The 26,215-nt window shown below is 42.1% G+C and overlaps 3 protein-coding genes across 3 annotated transcripts; 2 read left to right on the forward strand and 1 right to left on the reverse strand.

Annotated features, from left to right (window-relative positions):
* Positions 1–6,271: 6,271 nt before the first annotated feature.
* On the reverse strand, positions 6,272–9,646 carry hmgn7 (high mobility group nucleosomal binding domain 7). Its single transcript, XM_018675424.2, has 6 exons — positions 9,486–9,646; positions 8,506–8,538; positions 8,288–8,317; positions 7,505–7,552; positions 7,273–7,392; positions 6,272–7,166 (listed from the first exon to the last, which is right to left on the reverse strand). Exons 1-6 carry the CDS (start codon positions 9,498–9,500, stop codon positions 7,119–7,121), a joined length of 294 nt encoding a protein of 97 aa, XP_018530940.1. The 5' UTR covers positions 9,501–9,646; the 3' UTR covers positions 6,272–7,118.
* Positions 9,647–10,546: 900 nt separating this feature from the next.
* sh3bgrl (SH3 domain binding glutamate-rich protein like) lies at positions 10,547–21,475 on the forward strand. Its single transcript, XM_018675422.2, has 4 exons — positions 10,547–10,794; positions 17,890–18,075; positions 20,110–20,190; positions 20,582–21,475. The coding sequence occupies exons 1-4, from the start codon at positions 10,750–10,752 to the stop codon at positions 20,615–20,617; spliced, it is 348 nt and encodes a 115-aa protein (XP_018530938.1). The 5' UTR covers positions 10,547–10,749; the 3' UTR covers positions 20,618–21,475.
* Positions 21,476–22,930: 1,455 nt separating this feature from the next.
* On the forward strand, positions 22,931–25,108 carry si:dkey-237j10.2 (uncharacterized protein LOC568721 homolog). The gene is made up of 2 exons (XM_018675426.2): positions 22,931–23,243; positions 23,493–25,108. Exons 1-2 carry the CDS (start codon positions 23,075–23,077, stop codon positions 24,161–24,163), a joined length of 840 nt encoding a protein of 279 aa, XP_018530942.1. The 5' UTR covers positions 22,931–23,074; the 3' UTR covers positions 24,164–25,108.
* Positions 25,109–26,215: the final 1,107 nt, after the last annotated feature.

The following is a 26,215-nucleotide window of genomic DNA, read 5'->3' on the forward strand; positions in this document are numbered from 1 at the left end:
GATAGTTATGGCTGCCAGCCAGTTTATTCGAATCTCTTCATCTTATTGTCCAAATTAATTCCTCTGTAACTTTCTGTTGATTACCAATCCCTGTTAAGTGTCATGTGAGAGCTGTTTATAGATGGCATTCTAAACCTGAGATTATAAAACATTTAGTGGCACACAATTAATACAAACTGTAATCATTTGTGAGGCTTTTATGCTCCTTTGCAGACAGAATCTTTGTGTGTGACTGATGAACACCAGGTAATAAAATGGATGCGTAGTATTCACCATTCATAATTTTTTCCCCCATTCACTACAATCTCCGCCTCCCCTCCCCTTAACCCATACTACCCACGTCCTCCACCTTTCTCCTCAACCCCCCCCCCAACCAGCCACTGTGTGCCTCCCACCCACCTGCTTCCTTGACTGCTATGACTCAGTCCTCTTCCAGCTGAGGGTACAAGAGGATAAAAACCTTGATGAAAAACAGCCAAGAAAACCATTTTACTCAAAGAAATAGAGCAATTGGCAAGGCAAGTGGCTGCTGCGTCTTTAGTTCTACTGCCACCCACCACGCTCACACACACACACACACACACACACACACACACCTCCAATCCCCCCTCATTAGAACACACACACCGCCCCCACATTGAAACTGATGCACTTACTTTATCCGCTAATTCATCCTTAAAAGCAAAATTGAGAAGGCAGTGAGGAGTGTTTCAAAAATAGTTTTTCATTTCTCTAGATAGAAGTCTGTGTTGTCACGACTCTGTGACATGGATGGATGATTTCTTAAAGGCGAACTTGCCAAATGCATGCCATACATGGAGCCTGAATCAGAAAACCTTGAGGAATTGAACCTGTCATTCATGTTACTTTGTTATTTCACTTACAATTTCAACCCGTCTGTGCTATTTCCAGGCTCAAATTGTACCATAATTACTTTAACTCCTCTTACATAAATCCAAATTGTGCACTGATGCAGAACATAGTTTGAGAAGGCCATTTTTCCTGAATGGTGTCTGCACTATCTTTCTCTTAGGTATCAAATCCACTTAGGAACCTGTGGGTCACTTAGTCCTTACTTTGTTAATTATGCAAACTAAATACAGCATAATGGATCATAATGTTAGCCAGGTGACAAAGACACACGCTTACATAACAGGTGATCAATCAGGTGGACAGAAAGGCAGATTTACAGCAGAATGAGGGGTACAATTTAGTGAGAAAGGCAGCACAGCTGTACATGCAGTTAGCTTCTGTAGAGTTTCAATTATTTAACTACCTACAGCAGACCATGTGCGACTATGTGACACTGTGTAATTGGTAATAAACATTTCCTGCATCATGTGGCCTTAAAATTAAGTTAAAATCAAATTACTGAGGAGTGATTTTGCTCATTAGGATCAGTTTATTATTATCTTTTGCTGTAGCACTCCAAAGTGTGGAGTGCACATGTGTCAAACTGAATTGAGTGGACGTAGGTACAGGTGTATATACAAGGTCCCACAATTCACACTGCATGTCAGGACACAAAACAGGACATAAAGTTCAAGTAACTCTCTGTAGACCTGTGAGATAAAGTTGTGGCAAGTCATAGATCAGGGTAAGGGTATGAAATCTTTTCTACAGTGTTGAGTTGAGTTCCCAGGAGCACAGTGGCCTCAATTGTTGATAAATGGAAGAAGTAGAAGAACAACCAGGACTCTTCCTAGAGCTGGACGTCCAGCTAAACCGAGTAACTTGGCAAGAGGGGCCTTGGTCAGAGAGGTCACCAAGAACCCAATAGTCATTCTAACAGAGTTTCAGAAGTCCTCTACAGAGATGGGAGAACCTGCTAGAAGACCAACCATCTCAGCAGCACTTCATCAATCAGGCCTTTATGGTAGAGTGGACAGACAGAAGCCAGTTTGAGTGAAAGGTACATGAAAAAAAATCTATGTCTGCTGATTCCCAGGCTTTGCTCATCCCTATGGTGAGGCATGGTGGTGGCATCATGCTATGGAGGTGCTTCTCAACAGCAGAGACAGGGAGACTGGTCAGAGTTGAGGGGAGGATCAATGCAGTCCAAATACAGAGAGGAGAGGTCCATGAATAAAACTTGCCATATGAACTAAAACTGAGGTGTTGATTCACCCTTCAGCACAACAATGAGCCCAAGGAGGCAGCCAAAACAACACTGAGTGGGCTATAACTCTCCTTGAGTGACCCAGCCAAAGCCCAGACTTAAACCCCATAGAAAATCTTTGGAGGGACCTGAAGACAGCAGTTCACAGTTGCTTTCCATCCAGTCTGACAGAGCTTGAGAGGATCTGCTGGGAAAAATGGGATAAACTGTCCAAATCCAGGTGTGCAAAGCTTGTAGAGACTTACCCAAGAAGACCCAAAAGTGTAATGGCTGCAAAAGGGGCTTCTACAAAGCCAGTGGCTAAAGCCACTATGTGTTTTTGCATGCAGGACTTTTACTTATTAAAGCATTTAAAAGTATCTTTACAATGGTATTCTGCTACTTTCACTAAACTCAAGGATCTGAGTACTTCTCTCACCACTTTCTATGGCACAAAAAAGGTTTGCCTTTTTTTAAACTGTATGACTGACAGAAATGATAGCCTGACATCATAAGCTAGGTCACAGATGAAACTCAGATCTGTGTGTCTGAATGTACGTATGGTCATGTTTGTATTTGGTGGGGGTGGGAGGGAGGGAGGGGGGGATGTTTTTGTGTGCTGATGTTTATGCCTGTGATCCGTAGCACTGCTGCTGTTTGCAGTGAAGCATGTATTAGCATGGGACTGGAAGAGGAGGGGAGTGTCTCACTGTGTGTGTGTGTGTGTGTGTGTGTGTGTGTGTGTATGTGTGTGTCTACACTGATTGACGTCACAGACGCCCACTCATTTCCATCTTGTCTGCGTGTGTGGAGAGAATAGATCCCCATCTGCATCCAGCTCTTCTCCCCTGCACACTTCCTCTTCTCTCTTTGCTTTACCCCCCCCCCACCTCCCGGTACTTTCTCTTTTTCTCCTTCTCACCCTGCCTCTTCCCATTCACTCGCTCTTGTACATCCCACCCCCGTAGAGTGCACTGGGCCTAGCAGATAAACAAGACAGTTGAACACAAACAGTTTAAGACAGCCAGACAGCGACATCCTCTCAGAGTAGCATACTAGAGAACCTTGCCACTAAACATCTGTTCATTTCAAGCATCACTAAGGTCCAGTCTGGAGGGAGGACATTTGACTCAGGCTTTTTCACACAAAATGTGAATGTGTACCTGTTGGCAACTTATTTGTGTGTGTGTGTATGTGTATGTGTGTGTGTGTGTGTGTGCGTGTTGTCCTCTTACTATTATGTGTGTATGTGTGAGCATGTGCAAAAGTGTGACGTTCTTTCCACAACAAATGCTCATCCACATTCACACACTACTCTCCCTGGTGACGACAGTGCATCATTTAAATCACTTCCTCATAAAAGGTCATCCTCATCCTTTACACAGAGAATCTCCTCCCTCCCCCTCTCTGTGCTAAACACTACAACGTACATGAGAAGGTGCGGGTGAGTGCAAACACGCACACAAATATTCACCCTCGCCTCCTCTTACGAGCAAGACCTTCACCAGAATGATGTGGACAGTGGATGTGAATGGATAAGTGTGGGGAGGAGACAGGGACTGGAAATGCGTGGGATGACAGAATAGGATATGCACATGTTTAAAAAGGGAAAATGGGCTATTTTAGTCAACACATCATAACCCATCAGAGAGACGAGGGTAACATGCAGGGGGTTTGTGCACGGCTGGGGCACAACTCCCCTGTGATTACTCAGGCTCAGACAGTGAAAGGAGACAGAGGAGGATGAACAGCAGACGAGCAGGCAGACTGGCAGATGGTCAGACAGACAGTTAAGCATGCAGACAAACATTCAGCTCAGGCAAGACACGGGCAGCGAGCATGCACAGACCAAACATGAAATAATACTGGAGTAATTAGCTGTTTGATGTCAGACTGTGTGTCTGCTTGCGCGTGCGTTTGTCTGCATCTCAGTATCAAAGACGTTAACGAGTCAGAGGGCTGATCACAGGAGACAGGATGAATGGATGGATCAGTCAAGGTGTGAGAGCTGAGGGAAATCACAAGGACCACACAGATGAAAGAAGGTAACGCGGGGAAAGAGAGACCACCGTGGCTGAGATCTGAAACTTTCTCGCAGATCAATAATGTATTTCCTTTAGTTTCCCTCACATCACTGCACTTTGCCAATAGATCTCACACAGAGGATGCTGGATGCATAGCACCAGCCTGAGATTGTGCTTTTAATTGAACTGTCTGGTTGAAAACAGGTCAAATGGGAAAGTAAATGTATCAAACAGATGATGCTGACAAAGGATTAAAAGAAAGTATGAGGGGAGATGAAAGCCTGGAGGGATCCACCTTTGAGTGTTTGAAGTGCTTTTTCATAATGAAATTTATGATCTGCCTCCTATCGTTCAGTGCTTCCTAGTAATATGCCTCAGGAAAAATAATAACACCTTTAATATATCAGCTAATAAAATGTAAGGTTAATCAAAGCTCCGCAGGGCGCCATGAGCAGAACTCCTCTGCGTTGTGTATGAATAAAGATGAAACAAGGCCGCCATCTAGTGGTGGCTCGGTGCAACAACGCCCTGCACACAACAAAATATCGACAAAATGGAGCCCGGTGCTCGGCCATGACAATGCAGGTCAGGGGAGCCGCAACTGCTGCGCAAAATAGCGGAAGAAAAGTCAAAAACTACTATTGTGTCATACTCTGTGGAAAATGCAGGCAGTGATTCATGGTTAAACTGACACTGACACCTGCTGTAGGGTGGAGAGCAGAGGGGCCTGCTGCAGCCAGCTAATCAGATCCTTAAAAATGATGTTTTTACAGAGGGGATGACAAATCGTTTTCATTGCATTCTCAGAAAAATGTCTCCTTGCATTAATAATGCACAGCAAAGTGAGATTTGGGCTTGAAAGAATCGAAATTCAGCAAATATGCAAACACATACACATTAACTCACTGTCAGTGCTGGAGGCAAATGCACACACACACACACACACACACATTAAGCTTAGTGAAAGTAGCCTATTCATTCTGTGTTTGCTTGATAGACTACATGCATTTTCTCATGTCTGCTCCTGCCAGGCTTTGACCGTGAACTGATGCACGCAGCTTTGTGTGCAAAAACTAAATATGGAGGCGTCTTTAAATGACGCTGCTAAATAAACCGGTGATATTTTGTTTGAGGGTTGAGGCTGATGTGGGTCACGACGCTCATGCTTGAGTTCATGCAGAGTTAAATATGAGTGTGTGTGAAGCCTAAAGGGGAGGGAAGATGCTGGGTGCATAGACACTGTCTGCTCTTTTAGTGGGTTTTGGCCTCCATTGGAAAGGATCCACAGAGTCCTAGAACCCCACTTTGTCTAATGATGGATATGGGCTTCACTAGAGGCCTTCATACAGCTGCTGACTATAAATGTCCTTTACTTGAACATTTTAATGATTCACAACAAGTATGAATCATTCTTTAAGGATGTAAGAGATAAAGTCTCCCAGCCAGACACACACTCTTTACCAGGGTATCTAGTGTCCCAGCTGTTGACCTTTTGCTCACCTGAATAGAGGGTTAAGGTTAGGGTTCCTGATAGATCTGTAGCAACAGATCTGTAGAGTAAATCATGCTGCTTTCAGGATTACACTGGACATAATGATCCAGAGCCAAATCCTCAGCCGACAAACACTGACTTAAGTTTGAAGGAACTTTCCACTGCCTAAGTAGACAAAGCAAATAAGCAGGATGACTGGCCTCTGCTAAGAATTAGCAGCGACCTCAAAGGAAATGTTGGATTTGTCTGCAGTGAAATTACATTACAGACGTGTTTCATTTAGTCAGGTCACGGCACCGGTCTGGATCCAGTTGCAAGTCCCACTTCTATTACAATGAATGCAACCGTGCTGATTATACATCTCCTTATACAGATAAACACTGAAAAGCTCTCACATGTGGTGAATAATGGAGAATGTGTACGAACTTGGTTGGGTAGTTTTACAGGCTACAACGTAGCTTTAAATTTTAATTTCAAGACGATACATTGTTGCAAGTATTTATAAAATGAGCGCTGGAGTTTTAAGCTTCACCCTGAGCTATTACTGAAGTCGACTGTGGTTGTAGATACAGGTTTGCAAAGTTTCTAATCTGCCTATATGGTGATAATATATAAGTTTAACTTCTATCGTATGAAGAAACAAACACGAGACACTGATTCGAGGAAAATTCCCAGGACTTCTTTTTATTAAGAGAATTTCAGAACATAAGAGAGGGACCAGACACCTGCATTTGTCAGAGAAGGTTTCCAAATTCAATCGTTTTAAAAAAACCAGAGTGTTTAGAAAAGCTGACATGACAGCGTGGATGGAGCAGGAGCTGTTTTACACGCAGGGTCGTCTAGGAGACAGGTCGGAGGCAATCGCTGTTCCCGGAATGTTTCACATGTTCGTCTTCCTCTTTCTTATGGACAACACTCTTCAACACGCTTTTTTTTAAAACACGATTTCAATGAAAAAAAAAAAAAAAAAAAAAAACAAGACCATGAGACAGAAGCAAAGGGAACTCACTGCACATTTAGAGGTCTAAAAGAATCACCCACATTAACATGGCTGAACCGTTAATAAAACATGGATAAAGGCTGAACTGTAGGGGGAGGAAGGTCTAATCTGTGGAGGAAGAAGGGGAAGAGGGGGGGTCAGGGAAAGGGCGGAAAAACACAGGAATACACAACTCACAACATAGCCAATCCGGCAGGGACGCACTTTCTACACCAAACAAGCCTTCAACAATCATGAAATGCCATTTAAAAAAGATTTTAGTGTGTTCATCTTGCTTGCAGACACTTGATATGACCACTGCAAATCTGCAAGGCGCTCCATAATCAGCTTTGCTTTTTGTGCTAAAAATCTGTACGGATACTTATAAAATCATTGATAAAAATATTCCTCTGTTAACAATACGCCTTGGAGGGAAACCATGTGAGAGACTTGGGGGGCTGGCTGGCTGGCTGGGGGGTTTGGGGGGGAGGGACTGTAGAGGAGGAGGAAGCTTGGGCAGTGGTGCTACTCGGACTTGGCCTCTTCCTTGGCCTCCTCGGGGGCTGCCTCCACCTGTGGGACAAAGAAGACAGGCCAAGGTCAAAACTTTTTATACTGTGTATCTTAACTCTGTAATACCCTGCACCTCCTGCGGCTGAGAACTTCTGCGCCCACTCACCTCGTTGGTCTTGGCCTCGCCGTTCTCAGAGTGGTTTTCCTCGTTTGCCTCTGCCTCTGCGTTCTCCTTTGCCTTCTTGGTCTTCTTGTCCTCCTTCTTATCATTCACAGCCTTTTCTTTCTGTGGTGGCGAGAAGACACGCTTGTTAGCAGGCTCACTATTCACACACTACCTGCTTCTTGTGTTGTTTTTCAATGCAGCTTCATTTAGAATCAGGACTAGCATCTCTTACCTTTGCTGCTTTCTTGACCTTTGGTTCCGGCTTGGGTGGGGCCGGTTTCTGCAAAAAAAGAGAGGGAAAGGAATGAAGAAACAGTTACATTTACACACTAAAGCCTTATCTTTGCCAATTTACGTTTTTTTCTTGTTATTCTGGAGCCACTGGAGGACTTAAGACACTTTTTTAAAATGTGGGACAAAGAACCAAAGTCTAAAATGTTCTCTAAAAACAAACCTGCTTTCATAAAAACACTATCAGAGGCCTTAATACATTAATATAACTGTCCTTTCACCAATTAATAATGGAACTTAGACAACATTAGACTTGTTACTTGGAGTACTTTGAGAGCCTCTATTATGCCAGCTATTGGTATTTAGGTAAAATTACAAGTAGTTCAGATGTTTTCAGAAACTGGTCCTACAGTTTTTACTCTCTCTAACATTTATAAATCAAGTTTTGATCATGTAATTGTTTATTTTATCATCTCTAAGGTATCTTTGCTAACTTTATTACCACCTAATGCACTACATCAATATGATTTAGTAACTCTTAAGCTTGGTAATGTAAAAATAACATGTTTTGCAGTTTTGTATTGTGAGGAATCAAACTGGGGTACTTGTGAAAAGAAAAGGTATTTCTATACTTGTTTTTGCTTCTTTTAAAGTAATGTTTGGCTTGATTTAATTAGTTATATGTGTGTGAAAACTTGTAAGAATTTCACTATGTTTTACATGTTAATTAACTGTATACATTAATGTAAATGAGTTTAGTGACATTGTCTTTGTGTCCTCTTACCGCTGATAACCGAGCTGATCTCCTCTGGGGCTGAAACAGAGCGAAGACTGTTATCAAGGAGTTTTTATTTTGATTGCGACTGTATTCAAGAAATACACATTTGAATATAATGCTGAAGCAGTTTGTTTGAGACAATGCCCACACATATCCACACATAGTGATTAAAATGTAAATCTTGTCACATGTATGAGGTGTTGCAAAACGTGTTCCCCTCTTACCTCCTCCTTTTCTCCTCCTTCTGTTCCCTGTAACTGAAAAACACAAATATAACAGATTAAAATGGAAAAAATCTAAATATAACATTTTAACTGGTGTTTATATTAACAGGAAACAGCTGCTAAACGCTTCAGGTGCATAATACGGATAATTACAGACCTGCTGAAAAAACTTTTCAGTTTCATGTGAAAACAAAAATTTATTTCAAATACAGCTATATTTAATGTATTAGAGCCCAGGACTGTTGGGGTAATGTATGCTTTCAGTAATGGGCTGTGAGAGCTCAGCCATGCGGGCCTCTGGAGCCATATTTTGAGGGCCCAGGCCCTGCCTTTCCCTCTCACTCCCCCATCTCTTTCTCTCATTCAATGCATGAAGCTCAGATTTGAAAGCTGGCGCGGGAGTCTTTGAGAAGGGGGAGGGACCTGCTAAGGCTCACGTGCGCCACCAGGCGGCAGAGCCACGCCATCGCAGCCATTTGGGACTATGAACAAAGAGAGAAAATATATAATTTTATCAAAACGCGACGACGAATGTTTGTTTTTGCGGTCAAAATGCAAAGTAAAGGTACTAAGGCATTTTCTGGCGGCACTTTTGGCCGGTTTGGTGGCGAAATGGCGATAAGTGAAGCGTTTGTTCTCGGTAGGTCGGCGACGAAGGTGGACAAGAGCTGCAAAGCATGGCTGCTGCTTGTGCTTTAACTGCATGGAGACCGAAAGAGACTTCTGACTCCCCAAAGGACAGCGGCTCGCACATGAAAACGCGTTTTAAAGGCCGTGTCCGAGCAGGAAAATATTCATTCTAACACATAAAAAATGTACATTATATCTAGAAAATAGGCAAAAATTACCAGCGAGAAATAACGATTATACATTGCGTTATAATTAAGTAATGTCTCAGAGGGATGTCTTGACAATCGTTTGCATTGCATTAATAGCTGATATCCCCCTCAAACAATTTCTATTATTTTGATAATACGTACCTTTCTCTTGGGCATGTTGATCTCTTGGAGGTTTTCTTACAAATACAACTAAAAACTGTTTTTCTTAGTGGGTTCTGTGCATGTGAAGACGAGTGTCTCCCTTATGCTCGGCAGTGTAGTAAACACACTGGAACAGAGAGGCGAGTGGTTGAATGGGGGGAGGGGTGCGGCTAAAGGCATGATTGATAGGCTCTCGGCCAATCAGGTGACGCCATTCGGGGCTGCAGAACACTTGGAATTTTGGAGCCGGTGATGTTCTGGGGTCTGCGCGAATGGCTTCTTGCAGGGAGAGATGGGAGGAAGCCTGCAAGAATGAAAGGATTGCATTCGAGGACATATTGCCTTCATACAAGTGTGTTCATTTACTGTGACAGAGAGGGAGCCGCTAGGCTAACCTGTTTGCACCGTTACACAGGCCCCGGCGGCGGGCAACATGCCCCGGTGTACAGCCATGCATCCTTGCTGGTTCGCCTAAAAGCCAGGGCTCACATCTGTAGCAGCCAGCAAGGAGAAATGTCTCCATAAATTCACTTCGTGTTTGAGTCCAATATGGCGCCCACTCCTCTCCGACACATTTTTTTTGTTTGTCAGTCGGCTTTCCTAAATTCGTTTCAGGGGAAAGCTTTGCGTCGTCTGCCCCAGACGCCTGCAGGGGGCCCACAAAGCCCGTCTAATGAAAGTGGTTGCTCAAGACGGCGCTTCCAGGAGCTGTGCTGTTACACAAAAACGCTCAGAAGTGATCAAAATCAATGCAGATTTTATACCTTACTCACCCTTATAACACAACTATACTAATATTTACTTAAACACATGCACCGGCGTATATTGTGAAACGTTTAAAGAACAATAGCCAATGCCTGGCCTGCAGACAATGGGGTCGATGCTACATTTCAGACAATATAACCTCAGTGTGTTGCCATCATGATCTGCCCATTGCCTCTCTGTGCGTGCGTGGACGTGTCTCCGAGTGTGTGCTCTCGCTCTACAGAGAGAGAGAGAAAGAGAGAGAGAGAGAGAGACTAGAAGGGGCGGGGAGGCAGAGTAGAGGCGGAGGAGGAATGCCAAGCTCCATCCAGTGCTGAGAACCGGAGCATTTGCGCAGATAGTCTGCGCTGCCTACAACAGACACACAGCGTTTCAGCCTGGGAAGTTTGTTGTTGCTTTTTGCCTCACTGCCGAGCGATCCGTCTGCAAAGTGTCTGCGAGGAGCAGGGCAAACCAACCCGCTGCTTTACCGGACTCGTGTCAGCATCAGGGATTTAACATGGTGATCAAAGTGTACATAGCATCGTCCTCTGGATCCACTTCGGTAAGGGACAAAAGAATGGCATGGCTTCTATATCTATGTGAGGGGTTTAGCTGGATTTATCTGCAGCATCCAGCTTGTTAGGCAGTAGAAAGGAAGCTGAACTTTTATTGAACTCACTAACTGATGTCCATACGGCTGTCATCCTCTCAGTCTGGAGTGGTCTGACTCATCAGTAAGCATGCAGCTCTGCCCTCCTCAAGACTTTGGACACAGATGGAGCCTCTCAAAGTCTCTCTCTCTCTCTCTCTCTCTCTCTCTCTCTCTCTCTCTCTCTCTTTGCTCCTTTTTAAACTTTGTCACAGTGACAGACGCAGAGAGGAACGTTTGAGGTGGGCAACTAAGCGTAGGACACACTTCTCTCTCGGCTGTGGTTTGTCACAGTGCTTCCTTGAAGTGACAGTTCAGTGTTTTTGCAACAGGAACCAGCCTGAAGACAGGAAAGGCATGTAGTAAAAAAAAAAAAAAAGTCAATAAATGCACTTGCAATTCCCCACTGTGTCCCCTGATGCCAGGAAAGGCAGCTTGTGTGTTTGATAAGGAGGGGGACAGTTGTGATCCGACTTCGACTTCTTAAATGTTTGCTTCACGGTGCTGCAGCTTGGAGGATCTTGAGCTTAATTTCTGCCAGTTTCTTCCAGAGTGGGGAGGAATGATGGTGATGCAATTCTCCAGGGCCCCCTTTCAGATATGCAGCTGCAGCCCATGAATACTTAGGCACTGTTTAGGACTTGTTGGAGGTCTGAATCAGTCTAGATTTAGTCTGTATTACAGCAGAAGTTCACTAAACCTTAGATTCTGGCTATAATGTGTTATATTTGCAGTCAAATCTAGTTTTCTTACAGCTATTGCATGGTTTGACATAATCTGCAAAGTATAATAGCATCCAAGTAGTGTCTCTCACAGTTGAGGTAGATGATTTATCCTAATTAAGTATCTTGTTTTCACACCTCATGCAGAAAGGAAATGATCAAACACAGAGCCTCTTTTCAGTTGGACGGCACTAAGTTTCTTTATTGTCTCTACTGTAGGCTAAATGACATTTGCAAAGGCTCAGCAGCAGCAGGACAGGAGCTTCCTGTAAAGTCAGAGCAGTCAGAGTTTAGAGCACAGTGATGCCATCACTGTCTTGGAAAATGCATTACCTCTCATTGATCTGTCTTCAGTAGAGTCTGCCCGAGTTTGTGGACGAGGTTACTGCTGCATAGACACAGTTATGCTCACATTATCATCTCCACTGGGCTTGTTTTTTTAAGAATTGGCAGATCAGCAGCAGCGGACTAATCTAAATACATCATGTCTGCTTTATCTTGATCTGCTATACTATGGTGACTCATTTCTTTGAGGTCATTTACATAAGAGGTATGCTATCACTTTATAGAGTTTATAGGACTCACTCTATGTCTGATTTCTACAGTGTTTATTTCAAAATGTCTCTCCATGATGTAATTAGAAGGTGTGGAGTACATTTGCCACAGAAAGACATATTGTGGTTGAAACACTGCTCGAGCTTGCAGTTCGATTGCATCAGTGACTATACACAACAATGTGATTTGCATTCCACTATCCGGCAGTGTCTGCTGCTACATTAATCACTCCAGTCAAGTTAAGCAGTATGTGAATGGAGCAACAGCCAAAAACAGGGAGACTAGTAGGAGTATTTCAAAACCAACATTTAAAGCTTTCGGACTCCACTGAGGAAATGATTGCAGGTCAGTGAGGGAGACGGTGTAAAGTTAGCCAGAGGGATGTATCAGATTTAGCAGCTGACAAGCTACAACAGTCAGCATTATTCAGATGTTAAGTTCTATTTTGTTTCCGAGCACTTTCATAGCTGTTGGTGCTCAGTGATTTTATGTAGATTGTGATCCTTTGCAGAATGTTATCAGAAATCATCTAGCCTCAAACATCTCAACAACCATGTTTTATGGACAAAATTCTTCCATTTCTTATATAAGACAATCGCACCTGATTCACAAAAGATGTGTAATAATCTACAAAGATCAGATAGAGGGAAGTACGGAATGGTAATGAGGAACTTTGGTGAACTATGTCACCATGATTGTTCCTCATCATTTTCTATCTGCAGGTATGGTAAATAGATTAGATTGGGTGTGTTAGCTGTTCCTCTACACCTATCATATATTATAGTCCTGGAATAAATGTTATCTTTTTGAATCTTCAGAGCTGCAGTTTGAAGAAGAATGTAAAATAAATACCTTATAAAGCCTTATAATCACATTTGAGACAGAGAAAAGGGACATTACAAACTACAGAGAAAAAGGATTATTACCACAGCTAGTGAGGGTTAGTGTACTGGAGCAAAGCACTGATTGCCAGCTTATTCTCTCCTGACCCCTGACCTGTGCTTGTCTTATGTGGAGGGCAGTATCAGTGCAAACTGAATGAGAGCTGACATCATCGTATTTCTACCCAGTAATGAGAAGCAGAGTGTTTGAGTCAACTGAAGAAATGGTGTTGTGACTCGCTGTCAGCTCTCTAGAGACACTTCTAGTGTTACCGTCAATGGCTTTGTAAAGATGAGGTCATACTGCATAAATGTATCCTTATATAAACCTTAGCTGTGACAAAACTTGAAAGAATATCCTCATGAGACCTGTATGTATAGTATCTTTGAGAGAATAGTAACATATATTCCCCTTTCAACTGATCCTGAGGTTACAGTGAGGAGAAATTTGAATAGCAAACTTGGAATTTCTTTTAAATCCACAATTGCAAATATATACATGTAAATACACACAGACACACACACACACACACACACACCTGCAGCTGTGTGTCTAGTCTAGAGCACTAGGCCAACTGGGCGAACTGAAACTACATCCCTGCACATTAACTGCACTTGCAGTGACAGTATTGTACAGTTTCCTCATTGCCACAATAAACACGCTAAGACTCAACTATAACTTGAGAACAATCTCAGTGAGATGCACATGTCATGTTTCTGTGTAAAGCTTTGTACCTGACAATCTCAGATTTCCTGGGCTTTCTCTACTGTTGCTTTGACATTTATGGTCTACAGGTCATGCTTGTGTTGGCAGAGAGTCAGTAGGTTTGTGTAACAGGTCAGTTTTTTGGCCTTTTGCTGTTGTTTCACCTTTAGGCAGCAGTGAGGGCACAGAGCCAGAGCAGCAGTGTAAAGCTCTTTTGTAGCGATGTTGTAATGCTGACTGAGCTCAGGATTGGGTGGAGGCTACTGTTGCTGCTAAAATTCCAGTAAGAGGCTGTTTTCAGCACAAATCAGACGTGATCTAATCAAGACAAAACCTTTATCCCATACAAACACACAGGGCTGGGACTGATTCATGTTTCCTTTAGTTCAGAGGGTGGATTTTCTTGCATTCAAATGTTGGACTCCTGAGGGATTAGAAATGCCATTTAGTCTTGTAGAATTTTGAGAAATTTAGTTTAAATGTCTGTTCCTTTTCATCTGAGTGAATTGAACATGAATTGACCCCAACCTGGGGTTAACATAACTGATTGAATCAGTCTCCACCATATTGATCCAGGCCTGTTTTGTGGATACAGTGCATCCAATCGATGCTTGCCATTGTCTGGCAGCTGTTAATGCCAGAGTTCTGACCTTTTTCCTGGGATTGATCAGGTCTGAATCTCATCTCATTGCCCTGCTGCCACAACTCTCACATCATGATGATGTGGAATGTAAACCAAAGAACATGTGGTGCAGATTCCTTTTCCACAGTTGTGGTTTACTGAGGTTCTAGTTAGTCAAAAACAGTCATCAGTGCAACAATAGATATGTTCCAGGAAAACCTTTGATTTATTGTATTGTTGCCTTTTATGAACAACAGAACATAAATCTGTGACTTTGTATTGTTGTTTAAAATAGAATGGAAAATAGCAGTTATTGCATGAATCTGAAACTTAAGTTGTGCAAATCATATTCCTGCAGGAATAACCAAATGCAATTGTGATCTTTCCAGACTTAATTATTTTGGTAAAACATCTATTGATTGCTGCAGTCCATCCATGGGTGTGTACATGGACTGTCTTGGGAATGTGATAACACATAAGTAGAGCACAGGGTCACTGCTGATGAATTTGATCAGCATGCAGCATTGCTGCCTCCTGCCAGTTAAAAACAACAACGCATGTGATCTTTTCTGACAGAAATTATGTACGTCACTGGTGGTTACTCAAGATGGATGTGGAGATGGATTCTAACAGCAGGTGTAAACTGACATACTTTCAGCTGTCCATTGGAGATAAGATCACCCAGGACACTTGTTAATGCCAAGTGTGAACAGGGCCTAAGAATCTACAGTCATGCTAGCAGGGAGTGTGAGGGCTGTACAGTGTTTGCTTTGAGCTAAATGCAAAGATCAGCATATTAACATGAGCACAATAACAATGCTAATATGCTAATTTAGCAGGTATAATGTTCACTATGTTTACAATCTTAGTTTAGCACTTTGCTAATTAACATTAAACACAAAGGAGTGGAGACTGATTGGAATGTTATTAGTTTTGCAGGTTTACTCAAAGTACTGTACAAACTCACATTTGATCAGATGATGGCCCTAGAGGAGTAGTGTGGGGATCACCAAAGTTACTGGGCGATACAAATGTTTGTACCGATCCAAATAATTATCCTCACAGTGGTGTGACAAGAAAAGTCAGGGGATCATCAAGATCATTAGGGTATATCATCTGGGAGCCACGAATGTCCTGGTGCCATTCCATCGATTACATGAGCTATTTGAGAGAATATGTCAAAACTCTCACCTGCTGGTGGCGCTAGAGGAAGAGTAACTGAATCACCAACATCGTCAGGATTCATCATCTGGTGACGATGAATGCCTGTACTAAATTTGATGGTAATCCTTATGATATTCAGTCAACAAAAATGACAAAAGTGGTGGATCAACTGGTATAATCTAGCTAGAATCACCAAGACTAACCACCTGAATCATGTGTAGATAAACAACAAAGAACAAGGTACACCTGTTTTTGCTTTATGTTAAACTTAGTGTCAATATATATTTGCATGTGAAAGTAAGCTGTGAGAGAGCATGAACTATGGAAATCAGTCAACTGGCATTCAGGTCCTGCCTGTTGACTGTCTGCAGGCTTGATTCTGGCTGAACTCTCTCACTCTCTGGCTGATAGATAAGAAGTGAATAATACAAGGCAACAAGAGTAGTTGTTTATTGCCACACCCAAAAGCCAGGGATAGTCTGGTTTCCTCCTTTAAAAAAATGTCCAGGATTCCCGCTGAAGACACCAGAGAGCAATGCAAAAAGCGAAAAGGGGCAAAGCTGGGAACTCTCACTGTGTAATTACAGTTAGGGGCAGATGGCATGTGGCCACTTTGCCCTACAAATTAATTTTGCTTGGCAACAGTACAATGCAGGCTTGTTGGTGAAATGACCAGGGTGCACCAAAGTGAAGAAGAGAGGAGGGGAAAGTGTAAGGATTAACTTGTCATTTTAGCAATTTAGGTTAAGTTTGGTGAGTCTATTGTGTAAAATGCAAATGTAAGTCAAATAAGAGACATGAGGTGGGGTAAGTGTGAAGAGGAGGCTGCGCAGATTCTTTCTTCAGAGAGAGGATTGTCTTTGTGTGTGTTTGGAGGAGAGTGAGTTAAAGTGAGTTTGAGCTCATGGTGTTCCACTCGGCTGCTTTGTCCCAAGCAGGTGGAGAGAGAGTTGGTTTTTAGGACTTTGGCCTTTGGGAGTGCAACTGCCATTAAATGATTCAAACTGTACCATGGCTAATCTGCCAGCAATGTCAGCTCACTCATTTCCATGCCTCCGTGTTGTTTCAGCAGATGGCTGTTGAATAATCCACCTGTCTCATCTGCACGCCATAAAGCTGGGTGGAGCCCTCGCATGGAGTTGTCTGGACTGACAGGAAGACAATTAACATGTATAGCCATATTATGTTTGTGCCATGAAGCTGACTTACTTTGATTTAGGTGTGTGAATGTGTGTGTGTGTGTGTGTGTGTGTGTGTGTGTGTGTGTGTGTGTGTGTGTTTGTGTGTGTGCGCGCAGCAGAGGCTGGATGAGTGTGTCTCCTTGCAGCAGGCCTTATTTGGCTCGTGTTTGACCAGTTACCTCCTCTCGAGTCCCAGAGGAGCTCTTGTTTCCGTCTGGCCTTGTAGGGCCATCCTCCCTCTTACACACACCCACTGAGAGCTCATTGGGCCACAGTCTCATACACTAAATCACACACGCACATCTATATAGATAGAAGCAGAAGCGGGAATGACACGTACAGTCAAATACACATTTCTTAGCATTCTGTAGCTTCTTCATTGTCTTGCTGTGTGTGGCTGTATTAGGGACACAGCAACTTAAGGACACACCTGATAGTTCAGGAAGATGAGCTCCCATAGGATGTCACTATGTTATTTGTGACACACTTTCATTTCCTTTTGACTTGCAGAGGGTTTTTTTTTAGGATGGAAGTGTTAATATTACACATTGAGTTGTAGCAACGCAACATAACAGCCCATTTCTGAGAATGTGGTGTCTGTCAGCAATAATAACATCTGCATAAAAATCTCACATAGTGAGAAAGACAGCAACTCTCATGTGTGAACTGTCAATACAGTCTTTCCTTGTAGGAAATATGTTCAGTTTGTTGTATCAAAATGATAGGTTTGGACATTTTGTCAAATTAAAAGTACACAACATATCACAGATGTTTTTGAAATAGTTCCATTTTCAACAATAAACTAACATTTCCTGTTAACATGTAGAAGTATGGTGGGAGTCCAGTCTTGGGAGTTACCATCTTCCTCACTATCTGGCATTTTTCATGCAGATAAAACATAATCTGTCCCTGCTTAGCCTTGCCTGAGTTCACTGTCTTCAGTACTCTTGTACCACTTCATTCACTTGTCAGCCAACGAGTGGTAACTAAGTAACAGAGCAGCCTGTGATCTCTGTGGTGTAATTTCTCACAGCAGAGAAGAAAAGTGCCCTTATTTCTGCAGCAGACTGATGGCAGTACGGTGAACTGAGGCCCCTTATGTCTCCTCATACGGCTGAAGTTTACACATACACAGTCTAACTGACAACTTCTCCCGTCTCATCTCCCCCACATGCAGATCAAAAAGCAGCAGCAGGATGTGATGGGCTTCCTGGCGGCCAATAAGATCGAGTTCGAGGAGTGTGACATCGCGGCCAACGAGGCCAACAGGAAATGGATGAGAGAGAATATTCCAGAGGAGTCCAGGCCGGCTACGGGGAACCCTCTGCCCCCACAGATATTTAATGAAAGCAAATATTGCGGGGTGAGACACACGCAGACACATGCCCTGAGTTATTTGCACATGACTATTCATGCAATTACAGCATTACTCTGATAGGCCACATACAGAGCTGTAGCTACCACTGAGCTACCACATCAAGCTCATGTCATATGGCATCATGTCATCCTCAGTACACACGAATCATGCATGGCGGGTTTTGAATGCTGATTCCTTTCCCCTGAGCTCTACAAAGGATTTCAACATATTTTAGCTCACTGTTTTGTTTTTTTTACAGCCCTCACCTTTACTGTTCATCACTGCTCTCATCAGTCTCATCAACTTTCTAGATGTGACACACAGCTGTTTTCAGTGTAAAAGCTCAGCTCATCAGATATATCCCTCAGAAGTTGGTGGAGATTTAAACAGAACTAAAAGGAGAGTGAATATTGACCTTATATACAGGTGGACAGAAACAGAATGCTATTGTTCTAAACCTGCTGGATTTTGTAAAAAAAAAAAAAAAGGAAAGTGCTGGCTAACATTAGTGATACAAGTCAGCCTGCAAGACATACCCACTAAAAGTAAAGCCTACTACAAGACACACCCACTTTGTAGATACCATCGGTCTGTTTTCATGCCAAACATGTTACGCAGTTGTAGTTGGTGTGATTTAGAAAAGGACCAGACACATCTCCTACTACACATCCTGCCCCAGTCCATAGACAGTCCCCTCTCCGTAAGGAGATAATATGTTAATGTTCGCGTGTTCGACCTCATTGATGTGACCAAAAAATGAAATGTTATGGTTTCTCAACATTTTCAGTTACATTCAATTAAATTAGAATATAAGGGATTTTTAATTTCTCTGCCAGAATGTCTTTCTGGCAGAGAGGCGAAGCCCTCAATAACACAAATTAGAGGAGTTCAACATTTAGCAAAGCTTGATACCACTCTTTTCTGGTAAACATGAAACTGGTTAGCTTAGCTTAGCATAAAGATTGGAAACAGAGAAACAGCTAGCAAAAGGTCAAAAGGTAACAACATCTGCCTAAAGCTTACCTCATATCTTGTTTGTTTTATCTGTGCAAAAACTTAAGTGTAAAAATGACAACTTTTTTACTTCAGTCACTTTAGTGAGCTCTAGAGGTTAGGAAGATTTTTTTTATGCATTGAACAAAGGTAGGCTAGCTGTTCTCCCCTGCTTCCAGTCTTTGTCCCAACTAAACCTGCTGAGGCTTCATGTGATGGACAGATTGTCGTGATCTTTTCATTTAGCGCTCAACGGAAAGTAAGCAAGCATATTTCTCAAAATGTACAACTATTCCCTTAAACCATCGTGTGTAGAGATAAAGTTTGCACAACCAAAGGATGTTTTGTTTTGTTTTTTAATTCAGAAATGTCTCAGGGGTTTGCAGAGGAGGATATTTGAACATCTGACCTCAGTATTGATAACATCCTGGCTATGGCCCTGCTTAGATCTACAGATATACTCTACCATGTACCATAATCTTCTGTCCTGTGTTACACCCATTAGATAGACACAGTGCCCTTAGCCTGAGTGCACTGAGGCATCATGCTGTGCTGTTAATGGATGGATGGAAGTGAGGTCGCACATGCAGGATGGGCTGTATTGAATGTCACAGACAAAGAGAACAGCATTTCCCAGGATACTTGCAGCTGTAGCTTTTGAAAAATCTGTTTGTGTGCACACTGGTATGTGTGTGTGTGGGAGAGTCAGGAGGGAAACAAAGGAATGAGAAGGAGTGAGGGATCAAGAATGAGAGACTAGACAACTAAACAGCAAATGGGTGAATGTGTTAGTTTGTTTACTCTGTCTCACAGACAATACCCTCCTATCAGATTGACCTCTGAGGCCTGTCCCTGGACAAATAACACAACTCTGACTGTTTCTCACAGACTTGTGGCATTTGGTGTTCAGATTGTTGCCCTCAGGCGCTGCTCCAAAGTCTGTTTCACATTATCATTCCTTGGGCTGCAGTTCAGATTTAGGTGAACTGATCTGCTGATCGATCAGCACCTAAACTCCTCTTCCTCAATCTTCCTCTTCTTTCTCAGAACTATGAGGCCTTCTTCGATGCCAGAGAGGACAACGCTGTGTATGCATTTCTGGGGCTGACTGCTCCACCCGGCTCTAAGGTGAGCTTTTGAACACAAACACACACAGTGATAGCTGTCCTTCCTTTGAACTGCATTCCTGCAGCCTAACCATATTTCCTGTAAAACCGGCTTATGTGCCTAAATATATATTTATCCTCACAGTGTGATTTTCATACAGAAAACACACATATTACATAATACATCTGTTCATGATAATCTAACACCCAAACAGGCCTCTTCTCCTTTTCCTCTCACTCCTGCACACTGGCGCCTCCTCTCTGCCACAACAGGAGCTGCAGGGAGGTGTGCCAGTTACCATAGAAACAGAGGGGTTTTCCTCTGAGCTGTGGCAGGGGATATATAGACCAGTATCCTCCATTTTAATATAACACACTCTCTCCCTCTTGTTCTACCCTCTGTCTCTCTCCAGGAGGCCGAAGCTTTAGCGAAGAAAGCACAGCAGTAGCAGCTTTACGCCATTTCTACCTGAGACCTCAGGCTTATATCTAGACCCAGACCTGGACCCAGACTGACCTGGAGAAGATCCAGGGAAAAAAGGAAGAAGCAACATTTCACTTAGCTTACAAATATGTGGACGGTTTTGATTTTTCGGTTGTTTTTTTGTTTTAAATTGCCGTGTGTTCAGCTGTGCCTTGTCAGCTGTAGTGAAAGGAGGTACTAAACCAGAGCATTATGGGTATCTTAAAACAGCTCTGTTTCCTCCGTTAACCTCAGCCTGCTAAGCCTGTTCGGCCTAATGACTTGTCAATCAACCATTAGCATGAATGTGTAGCTTCCTGTTTGAGAACACGTCATCAAACACAAGAAAATGTATACACCTAGAAAATTGTAACACAGATTTCACCATTTGGCCAACAGAACATCATCCATGTTAGATCATAAAACATTATCATCATTCATGTAACTAATTAGTACAAGTCTTATCTGTTGAATCCTGGAAACATTGAATCAAATGTTGTGCTCCTGCCAGTCATGTCTTAGCCAAAACCGCAGCACCTTCTGTAGGAGTTATCTATTACAATCCCATTCCCTGTGTTTTTATTTACTTTATATTGTCTTAATGCTGTTTTAATAGCAAACTTTTTTCTACAAGATGATATATGTATTGAAAATACATGCCAAAATGTACAAGTATGCAAACATTGAAGGATGTGAAATTGACTTTTTTTTTTAATTTGCTGTTTTGTTGTTTAAGGGAGTTGGATAGTTGTTTCATTTTGCTGGTGGCATCCTGTTTCACATTGTTTTGTAAATCCCTGTCTTACATAATCTTCCCTAAAATAAAATTGAAATAAGACTGCAAGCTTGACTCTCGATGCTCCTTCCCATGGGTAACACTTATGAACTAACTCTTTACTAACAACACAGCCAACCAAATTTAAAATGATTTCTACCTCAAAATAACAAAAATGAAGTTTACAGAATGTGACAGTTCTCTCACTGAACATATATTAACTGAATGCTGTGGTAAACAGATATTATGGCATGAGTGATTTTTATTAGCATTAGTATTTTATTAGATTTTCACTTAAAGAGATAGGCTTGTTTTAGAGAAGCCACTGCTCATACTTTAATAGAGTTACTGATATTTCTACAAACATTCCCCAGTTATAATAACCACTTAAAGAACTCTTTGGCAGTGATGGAAAGTAAATGCTCGATTTTTAGGTATTTTTTTCTTTTCTTGATGTTATGGTATTTCAGATCTCTACTTTCAGAGGAAAATATTGTACCTTTAACTTCTCTACTTTTGTGGTGACAACTTTAGTAACTACTTACTTTACAACTTAAGACTTTACATTTACGTAACATTTGCAGTGCAAGGAGTACCTGCACACTGGAGTTGTAACTCGTTTAAATTTTTTTAGCGATATTTCAATCCAGCACCTATCCAACTGAGGTTTTCTGGATGTGCGCATTGCTACTCTGATTTATTCCTACATATTTTCATGTTAGCATTCCTCTCCTCCTCTATGAGCACTGCAAGAGGAAGATCTCTGGTTGTGAAGAGCGGTGCAGGTATTACTTGTAAAACAATTTTATTGATTTCTTTTACACACATGGCTAATCTATTTATTAAAGATTAAACCAATGGATCTCAGTGTTTTTCACTTAAAACTTTCTACAACGAACAGTGTTTGGTTGGTCTTGTAGGTTGACTATGAGTTGAGAGATGTTTCCCCCTCCACATTTCTCATGGAATTTTTGTATCACTGTTTGAGACCCAAGTACATTAAACTTTCCAATATTTCACAACAGGAAGGAAGGAGGAATGATTAGAATGATGAGTGAAAACACCAAAAAAAAAATAACTACAGATGTGATCCTCCCCCACAGTTTCAAAACAACTAAACCGACTAACTGTAAATCTAGTAGTAAAAGAAGCTCCATCTTAACCAGCTTACAACAATACTACTACTACTGTGCTACTCACACAGTGATGCACCAGTATAAACAACCTAACAATGTGATATCTTGTGATGTATCAGTCACAGGGAGCAGAATGATTTCTTTGACTTTTATACTTGTAGTACTCTAGTACTTTTTACTGATACTACCTCTGTATTGTCACTTCAGTAGGATTTTGAAGGTGGGAGTTTTACTAATGATGAAGTATTTCAAAATTGTTGTATTGTTTTTTAAGTAAAGTGTCTGAATGCCTTAAATGTTAGCTTACCATATTAACTTTTCTCTGCTTGCGTGTAACAGAGATTTTCAGTTGCAAATTAATAAAGGAAGTATGTAGTGGGGGTGGAGGGGCCAGTTCTCAGTTGCAGAAGTGAAACAGACCAGAAGAACTCTACAAGTGCATACCCTAACACACTGTGCTGTTAGCACTCAAGACTTACAACCAGAAGAAGCAAAAGAGAGACATCAAAAACAAGGACTGTCCATCTGTGCCATGCTGGCTGAAGGTTTTCTCAGAATGCTGCTTTACAGGGAGGAGAGAAAGTTTGCCTCTGATTCCAAATGCCACAAAACCCAGACACACACTCATTGTACGGACCAGTTCAATGGCATTGTCTCTGAATCAGACTCGGCAGACCTACAGACAGATTCAGCTGAAGCAGGTAAACAGTCTTATCATATGTTATAACATATAAGCTGCCTGATGTAGTGAAAAGTTTAACTCATCGTACTGGTTTCACGGGCTTATCTTACGCGATCCTGTTCCTTTGCTTCCCCTTTACTAAAATGTTCTTCCTTTGTTAGATATTACTTACTAATCTTACTAATGAGTTCAAACCACACGCATAAATATCAGCCTAAACTAAATGAAACTGAAAACACTAAATTGACACTTAATTTTCTGTAATCAGGTCCAAACCAGGAAGAGTTAGACTCCACCCAAGCTCAGGGGCTGAGAGTGCTGCCTCCTGTAGGCCTGTTAATCCCTGGGTGTTCACCTGATTTCACCCTGGACTCTGACTTTACAGTCTGCATAGACGACTGTAGCCTCCTGGAACAGTATCCAGACCTGCAGGTGGCTGACTCAGGCCGCATCTCTCACAACCCATTGAGAGCTACCATCACCCAGTACGGTCTGCTGACTCCTGTCTCAGAAGTCCTCCGTCATCCAGAATGGGCAGTCCAGCAGGAGCCGCAAGGGGACATACCAGACCAGGGATACCTGGTTATGGGGGACAGTGCGAACATCAGCCTGGATCTGCCCGGATCAGGGTTGGAGCCCATGTCAAACTCAGTACTGAATGGGCTGCTGGAGAAACAGCTGGAGCAGGTGTACATGCAGCACCTGACTGACAACTTGGCTCGATGCAACTCTCACCTGGGGAACAGCCTTCTGCATGGCCTGGTGCCACCGCCACAGCCCAGCAGCCAATCGCAGGGGCCAGACTCCCTGGAGGCCAGTCTGGAGGAAGGATGTGGAGGGGAAGCTGACAAAAAGATTAGTTATCTGAGCACCCAGAACTTAGTTCCCTGCTCATCCAACTTCAGCTCCCCTGTGCTGAGGATTTCAGAGTTTGACTGACACTCATCTACAATAAATCCTGCAAAAGTGTTAAATATAATGGTCAGTTAAGCTTTTTTTGCCTCTGTACTTAACTCCTAAGTTAACAGTTATACACATATAGACATGACTGTGATGTGGAGACAAGTGCAGTCCAGTATAAAAGTGCATGCTTTTATTTTTGTTTATCTGTTTCTACATAATGTCTTTGTTTACTTGTTTGATGACATGATGCCTCAAATGTGCCACCTGCTGTTAGATTGTTGTACTACAGCACACTGAATTTACCTGTTATTCATGAGAGTTTATTGTGCTGACATTTTAAGTGGGCGTGTGTTAGGTAGGTGATATAATAATAATTAAAAAAAAAAGCTGTAATCCAGTGTAAGCTCATACTGCACACTGAAGAATCCTTGTAAATAGGAATGTATCTTTCTGTAGAGTAACCCCTCTGGTGTGAATTGACTAAAACAGAAGAATCATTAAATCATAACTGATATTCATACATGTATTGACTTCTGAGTCCTCTGAGCTGTGACCTGTCCACAAAGCAGGATGTGCAGAGCCATATTCAGGCTGTTACACTGATGTAAATATGGAGGTTGACAATGACTGCTTTGACAGGGAAAATAAATGACTGGTCAGTGTGGTCACACTATATAAAAGTCTCTGTATGTGGAGCTGGAACTTGATGTCACTCTCAAGTTACAGTTTTTTTGATACAATGATTAACAATAGATAACACCTTAATCTAAGTTCTGACTCTCCTCCAATGCTGTTAAAGGTTTCATATGACAGACATTCTACAAACCGCCATGACAGTTACAGTGTGAAGTTCAATGTGTCAACTGCAGCAGACCTCATGATACCATAACTTAATCTTGATACAATTAGGGAGACACTTATTGTTTGTATAATATATTTTGTCTTTACTGTGAAATATAACTGAAGTACCCCATTAGTAAATTCTGTTATATTTTTATTTTTCTTCTCTTTTCCTTTTCTTTTTTTCTTCTTTTTTCTTTTTTTTTTTTTTTGGTCCCTTTGTCCCCTTTTTTTGTCCCTATGAAAGTAGACCTTATTGTGTAGATTTCCTGTTCCTCTAAAGCCCACATGGGTTTGTTCCCACAGGGACTATAGAGAAGTTTAAGGTCCAAGTTGTCCACATGATCACAATACTGTGAATAGGCTACAAATACAATAAATAAACAGGTTAAAAAAATGACTACGAAATGTACAGTTCTTACCCACTGAATATTTGCTAAAATATCCAAGGCTGCATGTTGATGATTTATTTTAATGAGGACTTGTGCATCACAACCTGGCAGGCTCTGACTGGGCTATTTCCAGCCTGTTGGCTCTTCTGAATCCGTATGAAGTCAGCAGTTCTTTTGAGGGCACCTGCAGATCACAGTGAGGTCCAGCATGAACTGAGAGAGGAGCAGCCTAAAGAGTCACAATACATCTGCCTGCTTAAGGTTCCTTAGTAACCTGTGAAGCACAGATCCACACATCTGGGTCTCTCAGGGCTCCCATAGTGAAGGTAATGGTGATCCATTAACATGCATTAACACACTTGGCTATTTTGGAAACCTGAGCCAGTTCACTCGTCTGTGCAAAAAGATGGGAAGTAGAGACTTTCTCTGTAATTAACAGATTTGAGGTGAAGGTGTCTAATCAGGCTTTGTTACTTACAGCACCAGTGTAGAGATTAGAGCGTTTATTTTTTTTAATTTCCCATTTAGAACCGCTAATCTAAAAATTATATGGAAACAAAAAGAGGAGGAAAAATAAGATTTCACCCTTGGGAGATGTATAACCAAAATAGCAAGTGCATTCCATTTCAGTGAGCTATAGTTCCAGGATCCTGGTATTGTGCCTGCCGGCTCACTGGGGCACTGAAGGGAACTGTTTGTTTCACCTGTGCTTTCCCTACTGTGACAAGTCAAAATGCCTGCAGTAATAGAGGTCCACTAAGGACAGAGAGCCAAGTTAATTTAATGTTTGCTCTGCAGAAGGCCTCAGCAATGGAGACAATGCTACCATTTACTGAGAACTAAATCGTCCAGATGT

The sequence above is a fragment of the Lates calcarifer genome, linkage group LG8, assembly GCF_001640805.2.
Source record: "Lates calcarifer isolate ASB-BC8 linkage group LG8, TLL_Latcal_v3, whole genome shotgun sequence".
NCBI classification, from domain to species: Eukaryota; Metazoa; Chordata; class Actinopteri; family Centropomidae; genus Lates; species Lates calcarifer.